Source organism: Haliotis rufescens, unplaced genomic scaffold, assembly GCF_023055435.1.
Source record: "Haliotis rufescens isolate VD_foot unplaced genomic scaffold, xgHalRufe1.0.p SCAF_19, whole genome shotgun sequence".
Classification (NCBI taxonomy): domain Eukaryota; kingdom Metazoa; phylum Mollusca; class Gastropoda; order Lepetellida; family Haliotidae; genus Haliotis; species Haliotis rufescens.
In genome coordinates this window covers 9811344-9825264 of record NW_025963879.1, presented here as the reverse complement: position 1 = coordinate 9825264, position 13921 = coordinate 9811344, and the positions used below count along the sequence as shown (strand labels likewise).

The 13921-nt window shown below is 38.1% G+C and overlaps 1 protein-coding gene across 1 annotated transcript in view; it reads right to left on the bottom strand.

Annotated features, from left to right (window-relative positions):
• LOC124113334 (3-ketodihydrosphingosine reductase-like) overlaps nt 1–4411 on the bottom strand; it is a 35363-nt gene extending 30952 nt beyond the window's left edge. Inside the window, exons 1-2 of the mRNA XM_046473615.2 lie at nt 4247–4411; nt 3074–3163 (exon numbers count right to left, since the gene is read on the bottom strand). Of these exons, the coding sequence (XP_046329571.1) occupies nt 3074–3163; nt 4247–4357 (201 nt within the window). The 5' untranslated portion in view covers nt 4358–4411. The remainder of the gene's footprint in view (nt 1–3073; nt 3164–4246) is intronic.
• Between the last annotated feature and the right edge of the window lie 9510 nt (nt 4412–13921).

The window sequence follows — 13921 nt, the reverse complement described above, 5'->3', positions numbered from 1 at the left end:
TACACTTCAACACTGTATTACTACTGTATTACACTTCAACACTGTATTACTAGTGTATTACACTTCAACACTGTATTACTACTGTATTACACTTCAACACTGTATTTCTACTGTATTACACTTCAACACTGTATTACTAGTGTATTACACTTCAACACTGTATTTCTACTGTATTACACTTCAACACTGTATTACTAGTGTAATACCCGTCAACACTATATTACTACTACTGTATTACACTTCAACACTGTATTACTACTGTATTACACTTCAACACTGTATAAGTATTGTATTTCACTTCAACACTGTATTACTAGTGTATTTCCCTTTAACACTGCATTACAACTGTATTACACTTCAACACTGAATTACTACTGTATTACACTTCAACACTGTATTACTACTGTATTACACTTCAACACTGCATTACAACTGTATTACCCTTCAACACTGTATTACTACTGTATTTTACTTCAACACTCTATTACTACTGGATTACACTTCAACGCTGTATTACTATTTGAAAACCCTTCAACACTGCATTACAACTGTCTCAAACTTCAACACTCTATTACAAATGTATTACACTTCAACGCTGTATTACAACTGTATTACACTTCAATGCTGTATTACTACTGTATTACACTTCAACACTGCATTACAACTGTATTACCCTTCAACACTGTATTACTACTGTATTTTACTTCAACACTGTATTACTACTGGATTACACTTCAACCCTGTATTACAACTGTATTACACTTCAACACTGTATTACTACTGTATTACCCTTCAACACTGTATTTCTACTGTATTACACTTCAACACTGTATTACAACTGTATTACACTTCAACACTGTAATACAACTGTATTACTCTTCAACGCTGTATTACTACTGTATTACACTTCAACACTGTATTTCTACTGTATTACACTTCAACACTGTATTACTAGTGTAATACCCGTCAACACTATATTACTACTACTGTATTATACTTCAACACTGTATTACTACTGTATTACACTTCAACACTGTATTAGTATTGTATTACACTTCAACACTGTATTACTAGTGTATTTCCCTTTAACACTGTATTACTACTGTATTACCCTTCAACACTGTATTACTAGTGTATTACCGTTCAACACTGTATTTCTACTGCATTACATTTCAACACTGTATTACTACTGTATTACACTTCAACACTGTATTACTACTGTATTACACTTCAACGTTGTATTACTACTGTATTACTCTTCAACGCTGTTTAAGGGTGTATTACACTTCAACACTGTATTACTAGTGTATTACACTTCAACGCTGTATTACAACTGTATTACACTTCGACACTGTATTACTACTGTATTACACTTCAACACTGTATTACTACTGTATTACACTTCAACACTGCATTACAACTGTATTACCCTTCAACACTGTATTACTACTGTATTTTACTTCAACACTGTATTACTACTGGATTACACTTCAACGCTGTATTACTACTGGATTACCCTTCAACACTGCATTACAACTGTCTCAAACTTCAACACTATTACAACTGTATTACACTTCAACGCTGTATTACAACTGTATTACACTTCAATGCTGTATTACTACTGTATTACACTTCAACACTGCATTACAACTGTATTACACTTCAACCCTGTATTACAACTGTATTACACTTCAACGCTGTATTACTACTGTATTACCCTTCAACACTGTATTTCTACTGTATTACACTTCAACACTGTATTACAACTGTATTACACTTCAACACTGTAATACAACTGTATTACTCTTCAACGCTGTATTACTACTGTATTACACTTCAACACTGTATTTCTACTGTATTACACTTCAACACTGTATTACTAGTGTAATACCCGTCAACACTATATTACTACTACTGTATTATACTTCAACACTGTATTACTACTGTATTACACTTCAACACTGTATTAGTATTGTATTACACTTCAACACTGTATTACTAGTGTATTTCCCTTTAACACTGTATTACTACTGTATTACCCTTCAACACTGTATTACTAGTGTATTACCGTTCAACACTGTATTTCTACTGCATTACATTTCAAAACTGTATTACTACTGTATTACACTTCAACACTGTATTACTACTGTATTACACTTCAACGTTGTATTACTACTGTATTACTCTTCAACGCTGTTTAAGGGTGTATTACACTTCAACACTGTATTACTAGTGTATTACACTTCAACGCTGTATTACTACTGTATTACACTTCAACACTGTATTACTACTGTATTACACTTCAACGCTCTATTACTACTGTATTACACTTCAACACTGTATTACTACTGTATTACACTTCAACACTGTATTTCTACTGTATTACACTTCAACGCTGTATTACTACTGTATTACACTTCAACACTGTATTTCTACTGTATTACACTTCAACGCTGTATTACTACTGTATTACACTTCAACACTGTATTACTACTGTATTACACTTCAACACTGTATTACTACTGTATTACCCTTCAACACTGTATTACTAGTGTATTACCGTTCAACACTGTATTTCTACTGCATTACATTTCAAAACTGTATTACTACTGTATTACACTTCAACACTGTATTTCTACTGTATTACACTTCAACACTGTATTACTACTGTATTACACTTCAACACTGTATTACTAGTGTATTACACTTCAACACTGTATTACTACTGTATTACACCTCAACACTGTATTTCTACTGTATTACACTTCAACACTGTATTACTAGTGTATTACACTTCAACACTGTATTACTAGTGTATTACCCTTCAGCACTGTATTACTAGTGTATTACCCTTCAACACTGTATTACTAGTGTATTACACTTCAACACTGTATTACTACTGTATTACACTTCAACAGTGTATTACTACTGTATTACACTTCAACACTGTATTACTATTGTATTACACTTCAACACTGTATTACTACTGTTACACTTCAACACTGTATTACTGTATTACCCTTCAACATTGTATTACTACTGTATTACACTGCAATAGCCAAAGGAATCTCACTTGGTTGCGTGCTAGGAGAGATATGTTGGCTCCTCGCTTTGCCACCTCAATTGCCAAAGCTTTTCCAATTCCACTTGATCCCCCAGTTATCTGTGAATAAATTGTAACATGTCTGTATCTGAATAGGTGCTTCATACTAAGCCCACAAAATTAACGTGCTTGTCAAGTTGCCATATTTAATCTTAATGCAAATGGTGCTCATATCTAAGTGCATCTCAGAAGGAGAAACATGAACATTCTAATAATTGCAATGGGATTACCAGTATTTAATACTGAAATTCCTGTGTTTATATATTTACAAGGTGATCTCGTCAGTTGGTAAGGAGTGTGCCTGAGGTACAATGCTATTGTATGTAAATGTCATTTTTAGATTCCAAAGTTAATGAGAAATACTTCGTGCTTGTTGACATGTGTTCCCAATGGATGTCATTGACTAGGTTTCCACACACCATTATGTTTTAGTAATATTTCAATGTTGATGTCAAATTTCCGATGTATATGAATTGTCTTGATATTTAATTTTGAGGTTTAATCAAATTAAACCATACAAATGAAAGCAGAGTAAGTTTTTCTCCTTATTTTGAGATTCATCGTCCTATTTTAACAAAAGTCATGCTGTCACCTGCTGCTATAGGCCTATTATTGGCATCCAACAAACATGGTGGATGGGGATCCAGTATTCTGTGTGTGTATCCAAAAAATATCTGAAATATCTGTTTTATATACTTATTATCCCCAACTACATGTACACATAGTACTAATAAGTATATTTCATACAATAATATATAGATGAAAAGAAAATGAAGTCAGACTGAAGTATTAGGTACACCAACAGAATACTGGATACCTAGATATGCTATATTTGTTTGTTGCTACTAATATAGCAGCACACAGCACTGGGACTGTAAAATAGTGCGATTAAGCTAGCCCACCAAACCCTTTGTTGTTTTAGCCAGGCCAGGCCATATTATTTCAAAATGCCATTGCCAAATCATGATTTCGCAAATCACGGGAATTCATAGGTGTACACATTCACTTCATGTTTTTACACAGTAGGAAGGCAAACTTTTATGTGGATACTGATAGTCTGATAGGGCCTAGTTATGTTGATACTTCGCTAATCGCAAATGGACTCTACAGCCGGGAATTGCTAACCTTCGATGATAATCTTACCAGAACATGTTCTTTAATTAGTTCCAACGGTTTTGGTGCAATGAGAGGAGAAGCAAGATATAAGATGATTAAGAAAACAACAAACAACGCCACTGCAATTCCAAACCACATCTTGTTGACGTGAAAACCGAAAACAAGAACCTGTCTGCTTTTGTAGGGGAGGCTACTCCCAGCACTTATACTTATGGCTTGCCACTAAAATATGAATGCGACAGCTTGGTTCGCACTGTATTACTAGTGTATTACCCTTCAGCACTGTATTACTAGTGTATTACCCTTGACATCAACATTGAAATATTACTAAAACATAATGGTGTGTGGAAACCTAGTCAATGACATCCATTGGGTATCTATAACACGGGAGGTATCTACAACACAGGGGTATTTACAACACAGGGGGTATCTACAACACAGGGGGTATCTACAACACAGAGGGTATCTACAACACAGGGGGTATCTACAACACAGGGGGTATCTACAACACAGGGGATATCTACAACACAGGGGGTATCTACAACACAGGGGGTATCTACAACACAGGGGGTATCTACAACACAGGGGGTATCTAAAACACAGGGGGTATCTAAAACACAGGGGGTATCTACAACACAGTGGACATCTATAACACAGAAGGTATAGATCTACAACACGGGATATCTACAACACAGGGGGTATCTACAACACAGGGGTATCTACAACACAGGGGGCATCTTCAACACAGGAGATATCTACAACACAGGGGTATCTACAACACAGGGGTATCTACAACACAGGGGTATCTACAACACAGGGGGTATCTCTAATACAGGAGGAATCTATAACGAAGTGGGTATCTCTAACATGAGGTATTTATTTATAACAAAGGAGGTATCTACAACAATGGAGGTATCTACAACACAGGGGAAATCTCTAATACAGGGGGTATCTACAACACAGAGGGTATCTACAACACAGGGGGTATCTACAACACAGAGGGTATCTACAACACAGGGGGTATCTACAACACAGGGGGTATCTACAACACAGGGGGTATCTAAAACACAGGGGGTATCTAAAACACAGGGGGTATCTACAACACAGGGGGTATCTACAACACAGGGGTATCTACAACACAGGGGTATCTAAAACACAGGGGGTATCTACAACACAGGGGGTATCTAAAACACAGGGGTATCTAAAACACAGGGGGTATCTACAACACAGGGGGTATCTACAACACAGGGGTATCTAAAACACAGGGGGTATCTAAAACACAGGGGGTATCTACAACACAGTGGGTATCTATAACACAGAAGGTATAGATCTACAACACGGGATATCTACAACACAGGGGGTATCTACAACACAGGGGTATCTACAACACAGGGGGCATCTTCAACACAGGAGATATCTACAACACAGGGGTATCTACAACACAGGGGTATCTACAACACAGGGGTATCTACAACACAGGGGGTATCTCTAATACAGGAGGAATCTATAACGAAGTGGGTATCTCTAACATGAGGTATTTATTTATAACAAAGGAGGTATCTACAACAATGGAGGTATCTACAACACAGGGGACATCTCTAATACAGGAGGCATCTACAACACAGGGGGTATCTTTAGTACAGAAAGTGTCTATAACGAAGGGCGTATCTATAACACAGGTGTATCTACAACACATAGGGTATCTATAACACGGGAGGTATCCAAAACACAAGGGGTATCTACAACACAGGGGGTATCTAAACACAGGGGGTATCTACAACACAGGGGGTATCTAAACACAGGGGGTATCTACAACACAGGGGGTATCTACAACACAGGGGGTATCTAAAACACAGGGGGTATCTTAAACACAAGGGATATCTAAACACGGGAGGTATCTAAACACAGGGGGTATCTAAAACACAGGGGGTATCTACAACACAGGGGGTTTCTTCAACACAGAAGATATCTCTAATACAGAAGGCATCTACAACACAGGGGGTATCTCTTATACAGGAAGTATCTATAACGAAGGGGGTATCTCTAACAGGAGGTATCTATAAAAAAGGAGGTATCTACAACACAGGGGGTAACTCTAATACAGGAAGTATCTATAACGAACAGGGGGTATCTCTAATACAGGAGGCATCTACAACCCGGGGTATCTCTAGTACAGAAAGTATCTATAACGAAGGGCATATCTCTAACAAAAGGTATCTATAACAAAGGAGGTATCTACAACACAGGGGTATCTACAACACATTGGGTATCTATAACATGGGAGGTATCCAAAACACAGGGGATATCTTCAACACAGGGGGTATCTACAACACAGAAGATATCTCTAATACAGAAGGCATCTACAACACAGGGGGTATATCTTATACAGGAAGTATCTATAACGATGGGGGTATCTCTCACAGGAGGTATCTATAAAAAAGGATGTATCTACAACACAGGGGGTAACTCTAATACAGGAAGTATCTATAACGAACAGGGGGTATCTCTAATACAGGAGGCATCTAAAACCCGGGGTATCTCTAGTACAGAAAGTATCTATAACGAAGGGCATATCTCTAACAAAAGGTATCTATATCAAAGGAGGTATCTACAACACAGGGGTATCTACAACACATTGGGTATCTATAACATGGGAGGTATCCAAAACACAGGGGATATCTACAACACAGGGGGTATCTACAACACAGGGGGTATCTCTAATACAGGAGGTATCTATAACGAAGGGGGTATCTCTAATACAGGAGGTATCTATAACAGAGGAGGTATCTACAACACAGGGGTATCTCTAATTCAGGAGACATCTACAACAGAGGGAGTATCTCTAATACAGGATGTACCTATAATGAAGGGGGTATCTCTAACATGAGGTATCTATAACAGGCCACAAAAACACGAAATCGCGAGAACGCGTGAATGCGACATTTCATTTTCTCGCAATCTCGCGTTCTCGTGTTCTCGCGTTTTAGACGCTGTCCGTGCGCATGCGATATTTCATAAGGTCAAGGCGGATGCGCATGTTAGTAGTCCTTTGGTAATGCTTCTTTCATTCTCTTCATTCTCCAAGTAGCATTTAGCAAAATTATGACTTGAGCTTGAAAATGCCATGTAATTTACATACACCACTTCTGAGTCATTTACATCACAGGGGTATATCCAATTCAGGAGACATCTACAACAAAGGGGATATCTCTAATACAGGTGTATCTATAATGAAGGGGGTATCTCTAACATGAGGTATCTATGGAATAATGTAAGGGACATTCTCGCGATCTCGCATTCTCGCGATCTCGACCTTTGGAAACGAGGTAAATATGCCTAAAACACGAGATTGCGAGATCGCGAGAACGCGAGATTTGGCCAAAATCTCGCGTTCTCGCGATCTCGCATTCTTGTGGTTTTGGTACATAGCACTTTTTGTCAAAAGTCGACAACGCGAGAATGCGAGATTTGGACATAAAATCTCGCAATCTCGTCTTGTCAAATTAGGCCACAAAAACACGAAATCGCGAGAACGCGTGATTGCGACATTTCATTTTCTAGCGATCTCGCGTTCTCGTGTTCTCGCGTTTTAGACGCTGTCCGTGCGCATGCGTAATATCATAAGGTCAAGGCGCATGCGCATGTTAGTAGTCCTTTGGTCATGCTTCTTTCATTCTCTTCATTCTCCAAGTAGCATTTAGCAAAATTATGACTTGAGCTTGAAAATGCCATGTAATTTACAAACACAAAGTCCTATGTGGAATATAGTTGGGTCGTCTCCCGTCGTGACACTTTCCTGTGTACTTTATATCCAAACCCTCAACATGCTCAATATAAATTAACAAAAGAAATTGTGTACATGAATGTCCAATGATAGTGAAAACATTAATGTGTCCGAAAGCTGGAAACAAAACTATCACCGTCAGTGAGTGAGTGAGTTATATTGCTTAAAGCCGCATCAGCAGTATTGCAGGTATTCGCGGCTACACTGTCAGTTACAGAAATAATCACAGGCCAGTGAGTTTCTCAATGAGGCAATTTTATACACGGCTAGAATATTCATTTAAATAAAATTCTCACAGACCAATTTGTAGCATTCGGCTAAAATGATATTGTCCGATGTTTCTTTTACACGATACCATATTCGCTACTTTAATTAATAGATTTTCATCCGCTCCCGTCTGACAACAAAACATCCTGCCTTACATTATTCTAATGCCCTCAAATTCCTAGAAAGAGAAGTATCGTTAATATGAGTGTTCCTACTTTATTCACCGGATGAAATACTCCGTACACGTAGCCCTCATGAACACACATGATGCATGTGAATAGCACCCGTCGACAGCAATTGTACACGTATGCCTTACGTAGGTCGATAAGAACAAAATAAAACGTTAAAAATAAAATGCCTCCCGTCTCCCGTGTTTTTAAAAAATCAATCAAACTGTAACTATTAATTTATTGCGGCCTTAACATCCAAATGACAGGCATGCTTATACTGGAAAAGTACCCCAAATATCCAGCCTGGGGGACCGGCATGGCTCTGAATAAGTGAGTGAGTTTGGCTTAACACCGGTTTGAACAGTATTTATATTTCAGTTATATCCCGGCTTGTCGGTTTAAAGGGGCACGAATCTTCTTCTCGGCTGTCTAACACTGCCAGCTTGGGCTCACTGTCTGCTGTGAGTCGATTTGCTCGCTGACGCAACTGAGCGTGACAAGAGACTGGGCTACCGTCTTCAAGAACACTGATTGGTTACCCGTAATCTATGAATCTCAGACAAAGGTCGCATGCATGTTAATTATTTTCTTCAGCCTAAACAAACGGACAAAAAGAACGATGGAAGCTCATCGGATGTCGTTATTTGGAAATACCCCAGATGGTCATAGTTTAATAGTTAAAAAAATGGTATCCCAGCAGTGAAAGCATTTTCGGATTTTGGATTGCGCGGATAATACGGTTGCTATCTCTTGTTGTCATAAACGTTTTCTGGCATAACCCTCCCATTGTGTCTTTGTTGCCATTCGCTTGAAGCTCAGTTAATGAACCTATTACAGGTATAGTTAGTGGTAGCACCACTCAGATTGTCCAACAAAGGTTCCCATTTGGCATGTCTTGTGTCTGGGGTAATTATTTCATCTGAATCCATGTTTGAAGTGAGGGGAAATGTATGTTCTGTGATATTCACGTGGCAGCCCAGCAAGAGGAGTGATCAGTTCATTTACTTTTTTGTAAACGGATCATTCCTCGCCATCAAAAGTTCCACAGAAAATACGTTCATTGATTAATCACTGTTATCTTGCACAGTGGATTTGTCAAACGTAAGTGTTTACATGTGTAGGTTTACTAAAGCAGACGGAATACACTCATATCATGGCGTGAAGTGCCGATGAAAAAACAACATACTTGGTTCAAAGGATTAGCCGATATGTTCATTGATTGTTCATTGCTTTCTAACTCCATGGACATCATGAACATAATTGTCACATTTGCTATCTTAGCTGACCGATGAGACTTGACACCATTGTGAAACATCTGAAACAAACTTGATCAGTTGAGAAACGAACACGGGTTATAATATCCAGGAATGCTATACATATATTTTAAAATATTTGATTGTAACAGAGCCACCTGACGCCGAATAAGTTTATTTGTACAGCTGCAGACGTATGGGATATTGTTCCTATTTGTGAATATTCACGGATACATTCCTCGAAATAGGAAGCTGCCCAAATTTATGCATAAAACTTTGGTGGGTCGTAATTATGATATTTGCATTTTGTTTTCATTCATTTGCTGTTGCATTGGATAGAATCATGTTTGTTCCTCTTGTTCCTGTAGGCGTGTATATGTTACACTCAATGTGTAAAATGTGATTCACTCAGGCAATTTATAAAATGTCTTAATATTTCGGTAATTTACAAATTGACTGAAACCAAGTCCAGATTGACTGACAATTTTTAAGAGGACTATTTATCCTAGTATTAGAGTGAGTGAGTGTGTTTGATTATACCCCGCTTTTAGCAATATTCCAGCAATAACCACTAGGCTACCCGACCGCCCCTCTAGTATTAGAAGCCAAAACTAAAGAAACGTACTTTGAATTTCGTTTTCTTTTAATCCTATCATTTTCAGTCACTGGGTGAGGAGATTAAAACACAAAAATGTTTGGAATTCGTAATAACAATAACATAAATGGACCGATTCTCAGTCAATTTGTAAAATAACTGAATATTTAGCCGTTTAAAAAAATGCCAAAGTGAAACAATATAAACAATATACCCACAATGAAATACTATCAATAAAAGCGATACATGCGCTTACGAATGGCGCAGCACAGGTCGCGAACTAGTCTAGATTTCTGCTAAATCATCCGGATACTCACGGGGGAAAAACAATGACAAAGGCAACAACCAGTCTCGGGGCATTGCTGTAGATCAGTGCCCCTTTAAAATGGGAGGAAACCTACCATTGTAGGTTTCTGGACCAAGGGACGCAACTCTACACAACGAATTACGACAACTTAGACAAATGAGCCACAAGATGACTGTACGGGTAATTGGCAGGAAAACGCGACCAATGTCGCAATCTCGCGTTCTCGTGTTTTTGAAAATAGTTACATATAACTGTATAGGCAATAAGCAATAAAACACGAGAACGCGAGATCGCGACCCTTAAAGGGGCACTGATCTAACGCAATTCCCCGGGACTGGTTGTTGCCTTTGTTATTGTTTTTTCCCAGTGAATACCCGGATGTATAGCAGAAATCTAGACTAGTTCGCGACCTCTGCTGCGCCATTCGTAAGCGCATTAGTCACTTTTATGGGTAGTAATAAGGGCGTATGGTCACATTGATCAACAAAATGAAATACAGTTTTCGAGATAATAAGGAAATGTAGGTATCTTTGTGAGTAGCATCGGTAATGGTGACGAAGTTTTGATAAGTCACTTGCTTGGTAATTTTGCGATTTTCGTTTACACTATTTTGACTTGCAACACAAAGTATATATTTCACCTGAACATATGCTTTTTTATAGTGTGTATATTTTTTTACTGTCAAATGTGTAACAAATTTATTAAACGTCTAAATATTCAGTTATTTTACAAAGTGACTGAAAAACATTTCCATCTGTATTATTATGACAACGAATTCCAAACATTTTGATGTTTAATGTCATCACCAAGAGACTGAAAATGTAACGTTGAAAAGTACATTTCTAAGTTGTTTGGCTTTTAATCCTACATAATAATCTGTTGTGATGTTTGTAGGCCCTTTTGATCGTCTTGATCAATCTGGACAGATTTTTTAGTCAAAATGACTGAAATATTTACACATTTTATAAATTGCCTGAGAGAATCACATTTTACAAATTGACGGTAATATATACACGCTTACAAAGGAAAAGACCTGTGACAACAACGTCTATCGCGCATTGAAGAATTTCCCAACCAAGACGTAGAGAAACAAGAACGAATCGGTTCAAATGAAGGAAAACAAAATGCAGATATCATAATTACAACCTACCAAATTTATGTGTATAAGTTTTAGGCAGCTTCCTTGTTCGAGGAATGTATCCGTGAATATCCACACAAAGGAACAATATCCCACTCGTCTGCAGCTGTACAAAGAAACTTATTCGATGTCATGTGTCTTAGTAACAATCAAATATCTTAAAAGATATATATCGTTTCGGGATATTATAACCCGTGTTCGTTTCTCAACTGATCGCTTGGATTGTTTCAGGTGTTTTACATAGGTGTCAAGTCTCAATGGTCGGCTGAGAAAGCCCACGTGACAGCTATTTTCATAGCGTCCACGGTTCCTAAAAATTCCATTGAGTGATAGATAACAATGATCAATCAATCAACGTATTATCAGTTAACCCTTTGAACAAAGTATGTTGTTTTTATATCGGCACTTCGCGCCATGATATGCGTGTATTCCCTTTGTTTTAGTAAACCTAGACATGTAAACACACACTCTTGACATATCCACTGTGCAAGATAACAGTGATTAATCAATCAACGTATTTTCTGTTAATCCTTTGATGACTAGGAACGATCCGTTGATTAACAAAAAAAGGAAATCAACTGATCATTCATCACTTGCTGGGCTGCCACGTGCATATTACATAACACACATTTCACCTCATTTAAACCTGGATTGAGATTGAATAATTACCCCAGACACAATAAATGCCAAATGGGAATCTTTGTCAGGTAATATAAGTGGTGCTACCACTAACTGTACCTGTAATAAATTCATTAACTGAGCATCAAGTGAATGACGACAAATACACAAGTGTAGGGTTATACGAGAAAACGTGGATGACAACAAGGGAGTAGTAATCGTATTATCGACGCAAGCCGAAATCCGAAAATGCTTTCACTGCATGGATACTGTTTTTAGTATTAAACTATAACCATCTGGGGTATTTCCAAATGACGACATCCGATGAGCTCCCTTGTTCTTTTTTGTCTGTTTGTTTAGGCTGAAGAAATGAATTAACATGCGCCCTTTGTCGAAATCTTTATAGATCACAGTTAACCAATCAGTGTTCAAAAATGCGTAAAACAAATATTGCCTCCAGCCTCCAAGTTTATTTTGCTGTCCTTGCAGACGGTACCCCAGTCTCTGGTCACGCTCAGTTGCGTTGCGTATCATCCGGGTACTCACGGGGGAAAAACAATAACAAAGGCAACAACCAGTCCGTTAGATCAGTGCCCCTTTAACCAATGTCGCAATCTCGCGTTCTCGTGTTTTTGAAAATAGTTACATATAACTGTATAGGTAATCAGCACAAAAGCACGAGAACGCGAGATTGCGACACTTGACCAATGTCGCGATCTCGCGTTCTCGTGCTTTTGTACTGACCTACGTTTACAAATATGGAATCGGCATAGAACAAACTAGACGACGTCACCATTGAACGTCATATGACGTCAGCTAACAACGGGCGTGGTAATGGCCCGTCGTTAAGCAATATGAGGGCATTATCAAGTTTTATCATCATAAAACTCACATATCCCACTGGAGATATCGCTTGGGTCAGATCAACCGATATCATTGCTTACCATGACGTCACAATCACATGACATCACTAATGGCTCTGCAACTGAAGCTGTTAGCAGTACTTTTTACACTTAAGACACTGCTTATTACTGTCTACAAACTGAAAAAGTTGGACGAGTGATGTTGGATGATGAATAAAATCTCATGCTCGTGTCTTTTGACGTCAAAACGTCGAGATGAACCACAACGTTCATAGAAATCACGTGACTTTTGACAATGTCACAATGCAGATTTTCCAAGTCTTTTTATTATACAGAAACATATATGTAAATTTGTACACATATAACTACACTTGCCAAAAAAAGAAACGCCATAACAGAATAATCAGTGTTTCATTTCATGTTTAATGAAATAGGATTACACAATAAATAATGAAGATACAACAACCAAATTTTACACAGGATGAGGCACATGTTTCTTACACTGCAAACAGTCTTTTAATGTTCTAAGGGACGTCTGTGTCTGTGATGGCACTGTGCCAAAGCCAGTACCGGGTGTTACACACACGAGCATCGATCACAGCTCTGCACCGCCTGGGCATGGACTGTATGAGTCGTCGAGTCTGGCGTTGTGGACTCCTTCTCCACTCATCCTGCAATGCATGGTTCAGCTGTTGAAGCGTCTTAGG